Source organism: Eutrigla gurnardus, assembly GCF_963514095.1.
Source record: "Eutrigla gurnardus genome assembly, chromosome: 13".
NCBI classification, from domain to species: Eukaryota; Metazoa; Chordata; class Actinopteri; order Perciformes; family Triglidae; genus Eutrigla; species Eutrigla gurnardus.
Window position 1 is genome coordinate 4825952 of NC_139936.1, and position 18840 is coordinate 4844791.

The 18840-nt window shown below is 44.1% G+C and overlaps 1 protein-coding gene across 1 annotated transcript in view; it reads right to left on the bottom strand.

Annotated features, from left to right (window-relative positions):
* LOC311022803 (guanine deaminase-like) overlaps positions 1 to 17368 on the bottom strand; it is a 49796-nt gene extending 32428 nt beyond the window's left edge. The window contains exons 1-11 of the mRNA XM_084024366.1: positions 17075 to 17368; positions 15135 to 15223; positions 14827 to 14998; positions 13134 to 13221; positions 12940 to 13045; positions 11765 to 11792; positions 11543 to 11650; positions 11181 to 11288; positions 11000 to 11097; positions 9646 to 9713; positions 9113 to 9259 (exon numbers count right to left, since the gene is read on the bottom strand). Coding sequence (XP_083880492.1) covers positions 9113 to 9259; positions 9646 to 9713; positions 11000 to 11097; positions 11181 to 11288; positions 11543 to 11650; positions 11765 to 11792; positions 12940 to 13045; positions 13134 to 13221; positions 14827 to 14998; positions 15135 to 15223; positions 17075 to 17203 — 1141 coding nt within the window. The 5' untranslated portion in view covers positions 17204 to 17368. The remainder of the gene's footprint in view (positions 1 to 9112; positions 9260 to 9645; positions 9714 to 10999; positions 11098 to 11180; positions 11289 to 11542; positions 11651 to 11764; positions 11793 to 12939; positions 13046 to 13133; positions 13222 to 14826; positions 14999 to 15134; positions 15224 to 17074) is intronic.
* Between the last annotated feature and the right edge of the window lie 1472 nt (positions 17369 to 18840).

Sequence of the window (18840 nt, forward strand, 5' to 3'; positions counted from 1 at the left end):
ATTTAGTGAGATTAGCATCATGCAAGAAAGGAATTACACTGCGACGAGGATGGGTTTCGAACCCACGCGTGCAGAGCACAATGGATTAGCAGTCCATCGCCTTAACCACTCGGCCACCTCGTCTGGAGGCTCTTGTCTACTGTATTTCAAGCCCGATCCAGGCCATATTCCAGGGACTTTACGTCAGCCTGGAAAGTTTGGAAGAGTGTAACATCCTGGGGAGTAGGATGTAAGAACTCACTCTGTAGGGGAATTAGCTCAAATGGTAGAGCGCTCGCTTAGCATGCGAGAAGTAGCGGGATCGATGCCCGCATTCTCCACAAGGCTTTATTTCCAGTTTGAAAGCCTACCTCTAGTTTTTTCAAATGGAATTTCCCTTCGAAATGCTTTGATGTATTGGCATTCTAGGATTGAGAAGAAAAGCATTCCTGATGGAGCAAAGGTAATCATGGTTTATTCTCATTTAGTGAGATTAGCATCATGCAAGAAAGGAATTACACTGCGACGAGGATGGGATTCGAACCCACGCGTGCAGAGCACAATGGATTAGCAGTCCATCGCCTTAACCACTCGGCCACCTCGTCTGGAGGCTCTTGTCTCCTGTATTTCAAGCCCGATCCAGGCCATATTCCAGGGACTTTACGTCAGCTTGGAAAGTTTGGAAGAGTGTGACATCCTGGGGAGTAGGATGTAAGGACTCACTCTGTAGGGGAATTAGCTCAAATGGTAGAGCGCTCGCTTAGCATGTGAGAGGTAGCGGGATCGATGGCGTATTCTCCACAAGGCTTTGTTTCCAGTTTGAAAGCCTACCTCTAGTTTTTTCAAATGGAATTTCCCTTCGAAATGGTTTGACGTATTGGCATTCTATGATTGAGAAGAAAACCATTCCTGATGGAGCAACGGAACTCATGGTTAATGCCCATTCAGCGATATTGGCATTATACATTACATTGCGACGAGGATGGGATTCGAACCCACGCGTCCAGAGCACAATGGATTAGCAGTCCATCGCCTTAACCACTCGGCCAACTCGTCTGGTGGATCTTATCTCATTTATTTCTCGCACGATCCAGGCCAAAATTCCAGGGACTTTACGTCAGCTTGGAAAGTTTGGAAGAGTGTGACATCCTGGGGAGTAGGATGTAAGGACTCACTCTGTAGGGGAATTAGCTCAAATGGTAGAGCGCTCGCTTAGCATGCGAGAAGTAGCGGGATCGATGCCCGCATTCTCCACAAGGCTTTATTTCCAGTTTGAAAGCCTACCTCTAGTTTTTTCAAATGGAATTTCCCTTCGAAATGCTTTGATGTATTGGCATTCTAGGATTGAGAAGAAAAGCATTCCTGATGGAGCAAAGGTAATCATGGTTTATTCTCATTTAGTGAGATTAGCATCATGCAAGAAAGGAATTACACAGCGACGAGGATGGGATTCGAACCCAAGCGTGCAGAGCACAATGGATTAGCAGTCCATCGCCTTAACCACTCGGCCACCTCGTCTGGTGGATCTTATCTCATTTATTTCTCGCACGATCCAGGCCAAAATTCCAGGGAATTTACGTCAGCCTGGAAAGTTTGGAAGAGTGTGACATCCTGTGGAGTAGGATGTAAGGAACCACTCTGTAGGGGAATTAGCTCAAATGGTAGAGCGCTCGCTTAGCATGCGAGAAGTAGCGGGATCGATGCCCGCATTCTCCACAAGGCTTTATTTCCAGTTTGAAGGCCTACCTCTAGTTTTTTCAAATGGAATTTCCCTTTGAAATGCTTTGATGTATTGGCATTCTATGATTGAGAAGAAAAGCATTCCTGATGGAGCAAAGGTAATCATGGTTTATTCTCATTTAGTGAAATTAGCATCATGCAAGAAAGGAATTACACTGTGACGAGGATGGGATTCGAACCCACGCGTGCAGAGCACAATGGATTAGCAATCCATCGCCTTAATCACTCGGCCACCTCGTCTGGAGGCTCTTGTCTCCTGTATTTCAAGCCCGATCCAGGCCATATTCAAGGGACTTTACGTCAGCCTGGACAGTTTGGAAGAGTGTGACATCCTGGGGAGTAGGATGTAAGGACTCACTCTGTAGGGGAATTAGCTCAAATGGTAGAGCGCTCGCTTAGCATGCGAGAATTAGCGGGATCGATGCCCGCATTCTCCACAAGGCTTTATTTCCAGTTTGAAAGCCTACCTCTAGTTTTTTCAAATGGAATTTCCCTTTGAAATGCTTTGATGTATTGGCATTCTATGATTGAGAAGAAAAGCATTCCTGATGGAGCAAAGGTAATCATGGTTTATTCTCATTTAGTGAGATTAGCATCATGCAAGAAAGGAATTACACTGCGACGAGGATGGGATTCGAACCCACGCGTGCAGAGCACAATGGATTAGCAGTCCATCGCCTTAACCACTCGGCCACCTCGTCTGGAGGCTCTTGTCTCCTGTATTTCAAGCCCGATCCAGGCCATATTCCAGGGACTTTACGTCAGCCTGGAAAGTTTGGAAGATTGTGATATCCTGGGGAGTAGGATGTAAGGACTCACTCTGTAGGGGAATTAGCTCAAATGGTAGAGTGCTCGCTTAGCATGCGAGAGGTAGCGGGATCGATGCCCGCATTCTCCACAAGGCTTTATTTCCAGTTTGAAAGCCTACCTCTCGTTTTTTCAAATGGAATTTCCCTTCGAAATGGTTTGACGTATTGGCATTCTATGATTGAGAAGAAAACCATTCCTGATGGAGCAACGGAACTCATGGTTAATGCCCATTCAGCGATATTGGCATTATACATTACATTGCGACGAGGATGGGATTCGAACCCACGCGTCCAGAGCACAATGGATTAGCAGTCCATCGCCTTAACCACTCGGCCACCTCGTCTGGTGGATCTTATCTCATTTATTTCTCGCACGATCCAGGCCAAAATTCCAGGGAATTTACGTCAGCCTGGAAAGTTTGGAAGAGTGTGACATCCTGTGGAGTAGGATGTAAGGAACCACTCTGTAGGGGAATTAGCTCAAATGGTAGAGCGCTCGCTTAGCATGCGAGAAGTAGCGGGATCGATGCCCGCATTCTCCACAAGGCTTTATTTCCAGTTTGAAGGCCTACCTCTAGTTTTTTCAAATGGAATTTCCCTTTGAAATGCTTTGATGTATTGGCATTCTATGATTGAGAAGAAAAGCATTCCTGATGGAGCAAAGGTAATCATGGTTTATTCTCATTTAGTGAAATTAGCATCATGCAAGAAAGGAATTACACTGTGACGAGGATGGGATTCGAACCCACGCGTGCAGAGCACAATGGATTAGCAATCCATCGCCTTAATCACTCGGCCACCTCGTCTGGAGGCTCTTGTCTCCTGTATTTCAAGCCCGATCCAGGCCATATTCCAGGGACTTTACGTCAGCCTGGAAAGTTTGGAAGAGTGTAACATCCTGGGGAGTAGGATGTAAGGACTGACTCTGTAGGGGAATTAGCTCAAATGGTAGAGCGCTCGCTTAGCATGCGAGAGGTAGCGGGATCGATGCCCGCATTCTCCACAAGGCTTCATTTCCAGTTTGAAAGCCTACCTCTCGTTTTTTCAAATGGAATTTCCCTTTGAAATGCTTTGATGTATTGGCATTCAATGATTGAGAAGTAAAGCATTCCTGATGGAGCAAAGGTAATCATGGTTTATTCTCATTTAGTGAGATTAGCATCATGCAAGAAAGGAATTACACTGCGACGAGGATGGGATTCGAACCCACGCGTGCAGAGCACAATGGATTAGCAGTCCATCGCCTTAACCACTCGGCCACCTCGTCTGGAGGCTCTTGTCTCCTGTATTTCAAGCCCGATCCAGGCCATATTCCAGGGACTTTACGTCAGCCTGGAAAGTTTGGAAGAGTGTGACATCCTGGGGAGTAGGATGTAAGGACTCACTCTGTAGGGGAATTAGCTCAAATGGTAGAGCGCTCGCTTAGCATGCGAGAGGTAGCGGAATCGATGCCCGCATTCTCCACAAGGCTTTGTTTCCAGTTTGAAAGCCTACCTCTCGTTTTTTCAAATGGAATTTCCCTTCGAAATGGTTTGACGTATTGGCATTCTATGATTGAGAAGAAAACCATTCCTGATGGAGCAACGGAACTCATGGTTAATGCCCATTCAGCGATATTGGCATTATACATTACATTGCGACGAGGATGGGATTCGAACCCACGCGTCCAGAGCACAATGGATTAGCAGTCCATCGCCTTAACCACTCGGCCAACTCGTCTGGTGGATCTTATCTCATTTATTTCTCGCACGATCCAGGCCAAAATTCCAGGGACTTTACGTCAGCTTGGAAAGTTTGGAAGAGTGTGACATCCTGGGGAGTAGGATGTAAGGACTCACTCTGTAGGGGAATTAGCTCAAATGGTAGAGCGCTCGCTTAGCATGCGAGAAGTAGCGGGATCGATGCCCGCATTCTCCATAAGGCTTTATTTCCAGTTTGAAAGCCTACCTCTAGTTTTTTCAAATGGAATTTCCCTTCGAAATGCTTTGATGTATTGGCATTCTAGGATTGAGAAGTAAAGCATTCCTGATGGAGCAAAGGTAATCATGGTTTATCCTCATTTAGTGAGATTAGCATCATGCAAGAAAGGAATTACACTGCGACGAGGATGGGATTCGAACCCACGCGTGCAGAGCACAATGGATTAGCAGTCCATCGCCTTAACCACTCGGCCACCTCGTCTGGTGGCTCTTGTCTCCTGTATTTCAAGCCCGATCCAGGCCATATTCCAGGGACTTTACGTCAGCCTGGAAAGTTTGGAAGAGTGTGACATCCTGGGGAGTAGGATGTAAGGACTCACTCTGTAGGGGAATTAGCTCAAATGGTAGAGCGCTCGCTTAGCATGCGAGAGGTAGCGGGATCGATGCCCGCATTCTCCACAAGGCTTTATTTCCAGTTTGAAAGCCTACCTCTCGTTTTTTCAAATGGAATTTCCCTTCGAAATGGTTTGACGTATTGGCATTCTATGATTGAGAAGAAAACCATTCCTGATGGAGCAACGGAACTCATGGTTAAAGCCCATTCAGCGATATTGGCATTATACATTACATTGCGACGAGGATGGGATTCGAACCGACGCGTGCAGAGCACAATGGATTAGCAGTCCATCGCCTTAACCACTCGGCCACCTCGTCTCGTGGCTCTTATCTCATTTATTTCTCGCCCGATCCAGGCCATGTTCCAGGGACATTACGTCAGCCTGGAAAGTTTGGAAGAGTGTGACATCCTGGGGAGTAGGATGTAAGGAATCACTCTGTAGGGGAATTAGCTCAAATGGTAGAGCGCTCGCTTAGCATGCGAGAAGTAGCGGGATCGATGCCCGCATTCTCCACAAGGCTTTATTTCCAGTTTGAAAGCCTACCTCTAGTTTTTTCAAATGGAATTTCCCTTCGAAATGCTTTGATGTATTGGCATTCTAGGATTGAGAAGAAAAGCATTCCTGATGGAGCAAAGGTAATCATGGTTTATTCTCATTTAGTGAGATTAGCATCATGCAAGAAAGGAATTACACAGCGACGAGGATGGGATTCGAACCCAAGCGTGCAGAGCACAATGGATTAGCAGTCCATCGCCTTAACCACTCGGCCACCTCGTCTGGAGGCTCTTGTCTCCTGTATTTCAAGCCCGATCCAGGCCATATTCCAGGGACTTTACGTCAGCTTGGAAAGTTTGGAAGAGTGTGACATCCTGGGGAGTAGGATGTAAGGACTCACTCTGTAGGGGAATTAGCTCAAATGGTAGAGCGCTCGCTTAGCATGCGAGAGGTAGCGGGATCGATGCCCGCATTCTCCACAAGGCTTTGTTTCCAGTTTGAAAGCCTACCTCTAGTTTTTTCAAATGGAATTTCCCTTCGAAATGGTTTGACGTATTGGCATTCTATGATTGAGAAGAAAACCATTCCTGATGGAGCAAAGGTAATCATGGTTTATTCTCATTTAGTGAGATTAGCATCATGCAAGAAAGGAATTACACTGCGACGAGGATGGGATTCCAACCCACGCGTGCAGAGCACAATGGATTAGCAGTCCATCGCCTTAACCACTCGGCCACCTCGTCTGGAGGCTCTTGTCTCCTGTATTTCAAGCCCGATCCAGGCCATATTCCAGGGACTTTACGTCAGCTTGGAAAGTTTGGAAGAGTGTGACATCCTGGGGAGTAGGATGTAAGGACTCACTCTGTAGGGGAATTAGCTCAAATGGTAGAGCGCTCGCTTAGCATGCGAGAGGTAGCGGGATCGATGCCCGCATTCTCCACAAGGCTTTGTTTCCAGTTTGAAAGCCTACCTCTAGTTTTTTCAAATGGAATTTCCCTTCGAAATGCTTTGATGTATTGGCATTCTAGGATTGAGAAGAAAAGCATTCCTGATGGAGCAAAGGTAATCATGGTTTATTCTCATTTAGTGAGATTAGCATCATGCAAGAAAGGAATTACACTGCGACGAGGATGGGATTCGAACCCACGCGTGCAGAGCACAATGGATTAGCAGTTCATCGCCTTAACCACTCGGCCACCTCGTCTGGAAGCTCTTGTCTCCTGTATTTCAAGCCGGATCCAGGCCATATTCCAGGGACTTTACGTCAGCTTGGAAAGTTTGGAAGAGTGTGACATCCTGGGGAGTAGGATGTAAGGACTCACTCTGTAGGGGAATTAGCTCAAATGGTAGAGCGCTCGCTTAGCATGCGAGAGGTAGCGGGATCGATGCCCGCATTCTCCACAAGGCTTTGTTTCCAGTTTGAAAGCCTACCTCTAGTTTTTTCAAATGGAATTTCCCTTCGAAATGGTTTGACGTATTGGCATTCTATGATTGAGAAGAAAACCATTCCTGATGGAGCAACGGAACTCATGGTTAATGCCCATTCAGCGATATTGGCATTATACATTACATTGCGACGAGGATGGGATTCGAACCCACGCGCGCAGAGCACAATGGATTAGCAGTCCATCGCCTTAACCACTCGGCCACCTCGTCTCGTGGCTCTTATCTCATTTATTTCACGCCCGATCCAGGCCATGTTCCAGGGACATTACGTCAGCCTGGAAAGTTTGGAAGAGTGTGACATCCTGGGGAGTAGGATGTAAGGAATCACTCTGTAGGGGAATTAGCTCAAATGGTAGAGCGCTCGCTTAGCATGCGAGAAGTAGCGGGATCGATGCCCGCATTCTCCACAAGGCTTTATTTCCAGTTTGAAAGCCTACCTCTAGTTTTTTCAAATGGAATTTCCCTTCGAAATGCTTTGATGTATTGGCATTCTAGGATTGAGAAGAAAAGCATTCCTGATGGAGCAAAGGTAATCATGGTTTATTCTCATTTAGTGAGATTAGCATCATGCAAGAAAGGAATTACACAGCGACGAGGATGGGATTCGAACCCAAGCGTGCAGAGCACAATGGATTAGCAGTCCATCGCCTTAACCACTCGGCCACCTCGTCTGGAGGCTCTTGTCTCCTGTATTTCAAGCCCGATCCAGGCCATATTCCAGGGACTTTACGTCAGCTTGGAAAGTTTGGAAGAGTGTGACATCCTGGGGAGTAGGATGTAAGGACTCACTCTGTAGGGGAATTAGCTCAAATGGTAGAGCGCTCGCTTAGCATGCGAGAGGTAGCGGGATCGATGCCCGCATTCTCCACAAGGCTTTGTTTCCAGTTTGAAAGCCTACCTCTAGTTTTTTCAAATGGAATTTCCCTTCGAAATGGTTTGACGTATTGGCATTCTATGATTGAGAAGAAAACCATTCCTGATGGAGCAAAGGTAATCATGGTTTATTCTCATTTAGTGAGATTAGCATCATGCAAGAAAGGAATTACACTGCGACGAGGATGGGATTCCAACCCACGCGTGCAGAGCACAATGGATTAGCAGTCCATCGCCTTAACCACTCGGCCACCTCGTCTGGAGGCTCTTGTCTCCTGTATTTCAAGCCCGATCCAGGCCATATTCCAGGGACTTTACGTCAGCTTGGAAAGTTTGGAAGAGTGTGACATCCTGGGGAGTAGGATGTAAGGACTCACTCTGTAGGGGAATTAGCTCAAATGGTAGAGCGCTCGCTTAGCATGCGAGAGGTAGCGGGATCGATGCCCGCATTCTCCACAAGGCTTTGTTTCCAGTTTGAAAGCCTACCTCTAGTTTTTTCAAATGGAATTTCCCTTCGAAATGCTTTGATGTATTGGCATTCTAGGATTGAGAAGAAAAGCATTCCTGATGGAGCAAAGGTAATCATGGTTTATTCTCATTTAGTGAGATTAGCATCATGCAAGAAAGGAATTACACTGCGACGAGGATGGGATTCGAACCCACGCGTGCAGAGCACAATGGATTAGCAGTTCATCGCCTTAACCACTCGGCCACCTCGTCTGGAAGCTCTTGTCTCCTGTATTTCAAGCCGGATCCAGGCCATATTCCAGGGACTTTACGTCAGCTTGGAAAGTTTGGAAGAGTGTGACATCCTGGGGAGTAGGATGTAAGGACTCACTCTGTAGGGGAATTAGCTCAAATGGTAGAGCGCTCGCTTAGCATGCGAGAGGTAGCGGGATCGATGCCCGCATTCTCCACAAGGCTTTGTTTCCAGTTTGAAAGCCTACCTCTAGTTTTTTCAAATGGAATTTCCCTTCGAAATGGTTTGACGTATTGGCATTCTATGATTGAGAAGAAAACCATTCCTGATGGAGCAACGGAACTCATGGTTAATGCCCATTCAGCGATATTGGCATTATACATTACATTGCGACGAGGATGGGATTCGAACCCACGCGCGCAGAGCACAATGGATTAGCAGTCCATCGCCTTAACCACTCGGCCACCTCGTCTGGAGGCTCTTGTCTCCTGTATTTCAAGCCCGATCCAGGCCATGTTCCAGGGACATTATGTCAGCCTGGAAAGTTTGGAAGAGAGAGTTCCATGGACCTCCCGTCCATGGAACATATGGTTCCAAGGAGGGTTTGAGTCTGAAGACATGCATTTTATTCATTCATTCTGCTGCTGAGTGACTAATGACTTCAGTAAGACTGTTGGTGTAGAATATGACTTAGAGACAAAATACAAACTTCTACACCGATGCTACCTGTTTCAGAGTGGTGTTGTGTCTTACCTTGGCTGCCTCCCAGTGTGGCCAGTCTGAACACCTCCTCAAAGGTGAGCGTGTTGTATTCTGGGTTCTGGATGGTTAAGACTTTGGATGTGTCCAGAGTTTTCCTCACAGCATCCAGAATAGAGGCCGAGTAGCCCCCCGCCACGTCTGACAGCACAAAAACGCGAGTGAAATTAACACAAATATGCATGCAGATACAAACTCAGATATTTACAGTACATACACACATATTGTGGATATGAAATTGCGTCACTTTTCCAGCTTTCTGCGAGGCCTGAAAATAAAACACCAGCTACTGTAGTAGCATCAGTAGCTTCTGTTAGACAGTTAAACCACTGTATTTCAAACAAAGTGACCCGCTTGTGGTCAGTTGATTCGCATGTTAAATCCCTCTGCTGTAAAACCAGACAACTAGTAACTATGTTCCTGCACCAGCTGCCTCCAGTTCCCAGGCATGCTTGAATATACTGGTCCAAGGAGTTTCCAAAACAAAGCCAAACATAATTTTTCTGCTTCTTGAGAGTTGCTTCCACCTGTTCCCAGCCCCAACTTCACTTTGTGTTTCAAGACGTTGCGGACATCCAACATCCCACTGCACAACCTGAGCAAACAGAGAGAGAGAGAGCAATGATGGTGTTTCATCTTTTGCATGTCTGAACATTTGCTTAAGGCATGGGCGTCGCCACCGTATATTGAGGTGGAACCCTCCACCTTTTAAAAAAAGTTGTTTGGACCCCCTCACTTTTGCCATTAAAGTATTAGTGCATGACGGGTCTAATTTGTCCAGCGCTCTTTTCATTGCTTCACGATCAAATCCGTTCCACTTTATCGTTTACCATTAGGGTTAGGGTTGGATTCAGGATTGTTGTTGTTCGGGTTAGGGTTAATTCCTTTTTTTATTTTGGCTGTATCTATGGAACAGTAAGTCGTAGAGACACGGTCTTAATACTGGTATGTTCAGAAGGGTCGAATAAGGTCAGACGCCACCCACTCCCAAGTCTCTACGACCCTCCCTTCCCGAGATATAAGCAGAAATTTAGTTTTTTTCTCTTTTTTTTCCTTTTTGGCTGTTTCTGATTCAATACTGTCAATTGGGGGGGGGGGGGGGGTGAACAGCCCCTCCCAACTTGGACTGCTCCGCTTTTTGTTCAATCTGATTGGCTCAGCCTGACCCTCAGCCGGGTCACTGACTTCCCTCTGAAGTTACACAGAGAAAATGAAAAAATGTTGAAACGTAAAAAAGGTGGTGGAGATGAGAAAGAAATGGGTGGCGTGGATAATTTAAGAAGCTGAAAAAAAGGCCATGTGTAAATTAACAATGTACTCTCTGATTAATATTTAGGCTATCATGAGTGCATGCCACTATGTGATACACACAAAAGCTGTGCAAAAGCTTTTTTTTTTACTATTGCAAAGGCATTATAAAAAATATGTCAGTATAACTATGATAGGCCTATTTAATTCTCATTTTCATTTCTTGGAACAAGAGACATTCGATACGGAAGAGACATCTTCTAGAAACATGTTAGAATGCACCTGAATGCGAGAAATTGCATCTACTTAATCACAACATTTTATGGGGGTGGACCCTCACACCCCCCGTCTAAACAGGACCCCACAGGGATCATAAATGAAATGAAATAAAAAAAAAAAAGCAAAACTTCCAGCCAATGAATGAAATCCCCAAGTTACTGGGGACACTGGGAGGACAGACAGAGCGGTGGTGAGCCGCACAAGGGAAAGTTAACAGGCTGAAGAGACTAATCACAAAGACTACACAAAAAAAAAGGAAATCAACAACTGCAAACACAAGTGACGGAAATTACTAAAATTAATGGAGGAAATCAAAGAACAAAAACCAAGATCGTGACACAATCAGCGACTTACGAAATGTTCGAATTGGGACAGTGAGACAAAGAGGCTCCAGTCTCTCTGAACAGAGCCAGCTTTTCATCACTCAGGTAGCAGCCATGGGCCATCACAGTCTGTGAATCATCATCATATGACTCAGCATTTTTATCAACATTTGTATTGTGTGTCTGCTTGGGTACAAGCTGTGTGTCCTCACCTTGTCAGTGAGCAGGTTGTATTTGTGATAGACGTCTGCGTAACACTCCGATTCGGGAAACAGCTCCTTTACAACCTCAATGTCCTCGACAGTTTCACAGATATGACTCTGGAAATAAACCCGTATATGTCAGAATTTAAATCACCGCTTTATCTTTAATTCAATTCTGTAGCATTCATACAGAGCCTGGGATGTCACGGGACAACTATCGCCAAATTATTTTCATTCTCCCATGTGAGCATTTTGCCTTTGGAAATTACATTTGTGTGAGTTTACTTGATTATTAGAAAATCCCACAGGTCCAACACGAAACAGTCTCTGTGGCAACTCCCTTTGGGCGTAGCCTGGTTTGGTGGGCTCACCTGAATGTGCAGGTTGTTATTCTTAGCAATTGCTCCCAGCTGTTCCAGCAAAGCTCCTGTACAGAATGCAGCGAAGCGGGGAGTCACCACCGGCTTCACCAGAGAATACTACCCATCACAACAACAGAGGAGACAAGGGAGGGACACAGGGTTTACAAATCTCATTTTGTAAATCAGGCCTGTCATAATTTTTTATCTGTGTATTGTATTGTAGAATCTTACATTTTTGTGCAAGAGCTCTGCAATGAACCTTGAGGGAACAAGACAATGACAGTAACGCATTTGACGCAACCACATTTGCCCAAAACTTTTACAACTTCTGAAAAAAACAACATCTGAGCAGTTTGTGTCTTTACATTCAAATATCTAACAGTTGAAATTTATTTGCATCTGATTTGGATTTGCATAAACTCAGCCAGTCTTTTTAGGTTAACCTACTAAACAAACAATGCAAAGTGGGAGGAGCCATGGGAACTGGGCAATCAATGACCCCGGAGTAAGGTTGATCGTGCCAATCTCATTGTTATGTGGTGAAGAGCATGCGACGGTTTCAGTCATTAAATGTTGCAACACCGGTTTAGATTGATTTATGAACTGATTTGAACATCATGTCTTGTTTGCAGTAGGACTGGGTATCAGTTCATATGAGGATCAGCCCTCAACCTGAACAGGTGCGGAACGACCTAAGCATTTAACCCATCCTAAGCATTTTGGAGCCGTTGGCTGCTGTGAAGGGCCCGGGGAACAACTTGGGCTTCAGTGTCTCGCTCAAGGACAACATGCAGACAGACAGGAATCAAACCGACAACCTTGTGGTTAAAGGATCAACTGCTTGGACAGCAGAGTCATTTGCCATCTTCCGAAAAAGGCTCAAGACTCACCTGTTCAGACTTCACCTCGACTCTGCATAGCATGACCAACTAACACCCCCCCCCCCCCCCCCTCTATACCTATATAGCACTTTGATCATAGCACTGTTGTTCTTAAGGTATGTTTACTGAACAGCTACTACTTTACTCAGACGAGGATCTAACACTTTATCTTTTTTTAGCTCTTACTTTATCGGCAATGATATGTTGTGGTTTCTTTGTTTCTTTCTTTTGACAAATGTACTTGTTGTAAGTCGCTTTGGACAAAAGCGTCTGCTGAATGACCTAAATGTAAATGTACATGTAAATGCTTGAAAACTTGGATAACCGGATATACTACAGTGCAGGCGGAAAAGGCAAAGCGGATGACTAGTTTTGGAAAAGTGCCCAAAGGTTCAGTCGAGGTTCAGATGCACCTTGTTTCCCCCGGCATTACCCTGTTGAACTATTATGAATATTACATTATATTTTGAAAGAGCAGACACATGCCTAAAACCCTGACTACTTTATAAAACAGTCAATACCCACCGGCAGGTTTCCTCTTGTGACTCCTGACTCGTCTCCATGTAATATGTCGAAGATTTGTTCCTGTCCATACACACCTTTCCCACAAAGGCACGCTGTCCAAATTCATCTGCAAGAAAAATAAGGATGGTGTTTAGCAGTCAGTTAACTGGGTTTTGAGCTCACGCTTATGGCACATGCACTTCACATCATCTTACTTGCGATCTGGGCCAACAGGAGAGAGGCGTCTGTATGAATGGTAGCAAAGTAGCATGCCGTGGTTGTTCCGTTTCTCAGGGTTCTTTTCTGCAAAGCGTAGGAATCATATTACAGGACATTCAGATGTCTTACTTTTCTATGCACACCTTCCTCGAACTTTGCTGAATTTTCCATTTTTGCAACAGGCAAAGTGCAACAATGTCATAAAGACATAAAACCTGTTATACCTGCAGTGTGCCACACAGCTCACAGGGCTCCAGAGTGCGACCATTTTGGTCGCATATGCGACCAAAATGTTTACGAGTGCGACTGAAAAAAATTGTAGGTCGCACTGGTGCACCTAACGCTGCTCGGGTGAAAAAAAAAATCATAAGCGCAGCATCTCTTTATGTTCTCCTGACGGTATCGTGGTCTAAACCAATAAAAGACAGAGCTCGGGCGGGTCCTTGACTCTGATTGGCTGTGGTCCTTTTCACTGCTGTAAATTGTGTCAGTTCGAAAATGCGAGCGAGCAGAGCAGGTACTCCTGAGCGCTTCGATTTTCTTTGAAAATGAAGAGAGGCAGAAAGCCTCGCCCCGAGACTAATTAAAAAGCCCAAAAATATGCCTTCAGACAGGACTGGTTGAAGCAATTTCCCTGGCTGATGTACGATGAAGAAAGGGACTCAATGCACTGCATTTATTGTCGGGAGTGCGGTCAGCATTTGGCCGGTAATAGTGCGTTTGTGGAAGAGTCAACAACATTTCGCATCGAGACATTGAAAAAGCGCAATATGTCCAAAAAGCATACTACATGCCGTGATAAGTGTGTTAATAAAGTGGCCCCTCATCCAGCTGCATTTCAGCGTCAGGCTGTATCAATCACGTCCGCTGAGGAATCTGAAATGATTATAAAATTCAACGTCGCATACAATATTGCAAAGGAGGAGTTGCCGTTCACTAAATTTAAGTCCGAAATTATTCTGATGAAAAAAATGCCGACACACTAAAGAACAAGACAGCTGCGGAGGTTGGAAACGCCACGTACGGTACATGTCATTCATGATTGACCGCGACACAGACGTCTCTACGAAGGAGTGCGTTATTGTCTACTGCTGCATTTTGCATAAAGGGAGGCCGGTCAACATGTTAATTGGACATGTCCGGTGGAGCATGGACACGCAGTGTTTGAAGGCCCACATTACAGCATGAGAGATCATGAATAGGAAATTGTATAGTAGCCTATTCCTAATATTATTATTAAAAATGAATAGCCTAAGTAAAAATATAATTAGGCTAGGCTAAGATCACATAAACAGTTTTCCATTTGCAATCTATAGGGTAGTGACCTGTATGATCTGTTTATTTTTGAGGATTTTTTTCTGCCACAAAGCAAGCATTTACTGCGCTTGGGCATCAGTGTGCAGATTGGCTGGAGAAAACGGTTCCTCTGGGTGCTGATGGTGCTGCAGTTAACCTAGGCCATAAGGGGGTGTCGTTATGTAAAAGGAGAGCGATAAAAAGGTGACTTTTTGGTGTTAAAGGCGACGCGATGAAAAATGTGGGTGCACCTAAATTTTGTGCTGGTGCACCTAAAAAAAAAAGTTAGGCGCACCAGTGCAACCAATGCAAAAAGTTAGTCTGGAGCCCTGGCTCAGTTTGGGCTCATTATGACTATTTGAATAGCGACTTCTTTTGTGAAAACACACTCACCACGACTTGAGAGTAGACCTGGTGGGCAAACTGCAGGTCCTTGAAGCGGGACTCCACAGGAAAGGTGTAAGTATGGAGCCACTGCAGTAAGGGCATGTCCAGGGCTGTGCCGGCGTAGCTGTACTGGGGTGCGTGGATGTGGGTGTCCACCAGTCCTGGCATGAAGAACTCACTGCAGTGCAGCAAGCCATGTTGGAGGTTCAGACATACAGTATTGTTTTTTTAATATTAAGGCATATGCAAGCACTGGTTTAATATCCATATAAAAAGTCTATATATTCAGTAATTCACTTATGCATTCCACTTACTGTTCGGCCAGTTGAGTGACTTCAGACAGACTGAATCCAAAGGTCTGAGACAATCTCTCTATCTCTGAGCCTCTGTCAATGAAAGCAATCTGATGGAACAATGGAAAGCAGCGAAGAGTTGGTGATTTCCAAAACAAAACCCGTGCAGTCACCATAGGCTACTACTCTTCCTCTACAACTCAAATCCCCTATGGTCTACCGCAGGGTTCAATTTTATTTTCTATTTATATGCTTCCACTTGGCCAAATTATCCAGCGAAACAATGTTTCTTTTCATTGCTATGCAGAAGACACTCAGATGTACCTCACGCTGAGACCTAACAACCGAAAAAGCCAGCTGCTGTCTCAGACTACTCAAAAATGTAAACCGCTGAAATAATACATTCATCCCAGAAATAAAAAAAATAGTCCAGTCCTGTTTCCTCCATATCAGAACCATCCTCAAAATCCAAAACATATTATCATACCCCACGATCTCGCAAAGGTAATTCATGCCAGGCTTGCTGAATCAGTGAATTCTTTTAAATCTCTTCTTAAAACACATTTTTATAGACTTGCATTCTTTTTTTCCGTCAGTGTTTTCTTTTCCTTGGTTGTTTTGGACCTCCTCGTTTCGGTTTTTAACTGAGGAATTGGAAGCTTGGTTGCTACTTCCCTCCGCCTCCCCCCTGTGATAGTGGTACGACCTTAGGGGGGAGGGGCTCTGTGTGTGCACGAACACAGCCTGCGTGCTGATTGGACAGGATGATCCAGATGCTGTCGACTTTTTGCAAAACAAACAACAGGCTCTAGTGCACATAGAGGCGCGCTTTTTTTTCTAAAACCAGATGATTTATGTTGTTCTAGCATAGTGTCAGCTTCGGTGAATATGATCAAAAAAATGTTGCCGACTGGGACTTTAAGGTTAGGCTCTATACACAACATTCATTCAACCACTAGATGGCGCACTAGACCACAGAATTTCAGAAAAAAACCCCCAATGCCTGCCTACCCCTCCCCCCACGCGGCTGACATTTTTAAAACTACTGGCCACACCGAAATAAACTTAGCACTGAACCAAGTGTCGCTTCATTCTAATTAATTTCAAATATTTACATAGCAAATTGATGTTTGCTACTTCCTTCATGGTCTGAATGTCATATAGCACAGTTCGTCATATATAGCTAAATCAATTAATTTGCTTTCTTTCAGCCTGCTAGCTAGCAAGTTATTCCGCAGCTGTAGGTAGCCTCGTCTTAGTTGTCAAATATTGATTGTGAAAAATTATACAATTTTACAAAACAAGTCAGAGTTCAGTCCGCAGGCCGTGACCGAGTTAGCTCGCGGTTTCAGCTCCCCTCCCTTAGCTAGGTTAGCTAACCAAAAAAACATTACCCCATTGGGTAAGGCTAGACTAAATAACAGCATCTAGTTATATTTACCGTTATACTTAGCTAATCATCATAATTTCCCCTACTTACCACTGCCTTGCCTTCTTTTTACTTACTTACTTGCCCACTTCATCTTCTATTTTTCGCTCTTTCTTCCAGAAGGATAACTTCTCACGCAACATGACAATTGATGGGAATGACGTTATGGGGCCCCTTAAGGGGGATTTCGAACTTGTTGTCGTTGAACTCGTTGAGCTGCGCGTCTGCCTAGGAATTTGAATCCTACTTGTTGAAGACGATACTTCAGACTCTTATCGTTTTCGTATCTGAGAGTTTGGATCGGGCCGAATTCTGAAAGTTGCTCACAGTAAAAAACAATAATGATATTATGTAACAGATTTACACATGTTCCGTTTGGAAAAACTCTTTTATATCAACATGTTGCCTCTTTGCGCAAGGTTTAGGAGTAGGCTTGTTCATATTTATCATATCAGACAAATAGCATGTCACGTGTTTGAAATATACATAAAAAGTAATTTTAAAAACGCATCTGTTTTAGAGCTTGACTTACCTTTCCGTCCGTGTCCACTCCCAGTAGCTCATCTTCCAGGACCTGCAGCGCTGTTTGCTGGGTCGAGTGGATAAATGTTCCCCTGTAGACGTGAGCAATGTTGGTGGTGGGTCCGTTTGAGTTCGCCATCCTTTAAATGGATCAGTCGCGGTCGAGCAGTGAGATACCTGCAGCAGCAGCAGCAGCAGCAGCAGTGTGTTTCCCTCAGAGCTCAGACTGTCACAACTCAACCTGAAGGCAAAGATACTCTGCAGCCAATGAGAAGACTGTGTGTGTGTGTGTGTGTGTGTGTGTGTGTGTGTGTGTGTGTGTGTGTGTGTGTGTGTGTGTGTGTGTGTGTCACAGTCACCAGGACTGAAGAAAGATAGAAAACGTGTCCAACTGTGCAAAGAAGTTATTTTTACGCAGTCATATCTTGAGATTTTAAACGTTTTTGCTCCAAATGGAATAAAATAAAATAAGACCCGACATCACTTTATTTTTACATCTAAAAGAGTGAGTGCACAGTGTTAGTATCATGGTATCACTGGGATAAACAAAACAGCAGCTGCACTGCTGTTGCAAAGAATCACTCCAGTCCAATATTACAGTTTTTTTTCAATCGCTAACAAGCGCTTACCCATACTTCAGATACTTTTTCTAAACTCTTAACACAGACTCACACCTACAAAACACAATTGGCCATATGGATCATTTTCTTCTCAAAAACACATTCTGTTAAATATATACTAACTCTTCATTTCAAAATAGAACATCTTTCTCTGCACACACTAACTTTACCAAAACACTGGAAATGTGACTCAAAATGAAACTATTCTGTCAAAGAATAACACTTGTTTTCACTTCACAAGGTACATGCAGTCAATCAAAGTACACCAGGTTTCAAAATACTGACTATTGTTGACATTATAAAAACTGCATAGACTTTTATGTTTGAGTTTTACAGGTATTTGCATGCAAAACATGCAATCCAGCATTTTTTTTACACTAAATTTCTTAGTTGGGAACTGTATGTCCACATGTTCACATTCAAAAGCATTCCAGTAAAAAGCAAATCAGTTTTTTTTCCTTTACTGTTTACTACAGGGGGTACAGTAGATATACTGTTTACAGTATGATAGAACAGGAAAAGTTTTACAGTATTGCTTACATTGAACAAAATATCCATGAAACACACAAGAGAACAGCAAAAAGCCCAGATAAAAAGTTTGTCTTTTTCTGTTTCTGTTTCCGAAAACATCACTCCTCAAAGTCCTCCTTTTACTGCATAAGTGTCAATGTAATAGAAAAAATAACCCCTGCCACTGAGTCTAAGCCAGACTGGAATCAGCTGTGGTTGGCCCAATTTACCCAACATAAATCAGCTGTGTGTCAGTTATTCAATTGTTTGTTTATTATCAGCTGAGAAATATTGTTTTTGAACTGATATCATTGCAGAAGCAGAGGTTTTGATACAGTATCTAAGGTTTGGAATATTGTTTTTGCTATTGTGGGATGTTGTGTGTTAACATTCGTAAATAATGCAAAAACAATCCATAATTTTGTTGGGAGGTATAGCTTGTCTGTTAAGAAAATGTAAGCATTGTGGAAATGTGTTCACTGACTGCATATTGTGTGAAAATGACATGAAATGTGTGAATGGTATGGCCACAGAAGACCGATGCTGTGCTAATTGTGTTTAGAGTTTTGAAAACTGGTTGGACAAACGCTTGTTAGCGACTGAAACTGTAAGATCCTCATATGATCTCTGGCTGTTATCTCACTTC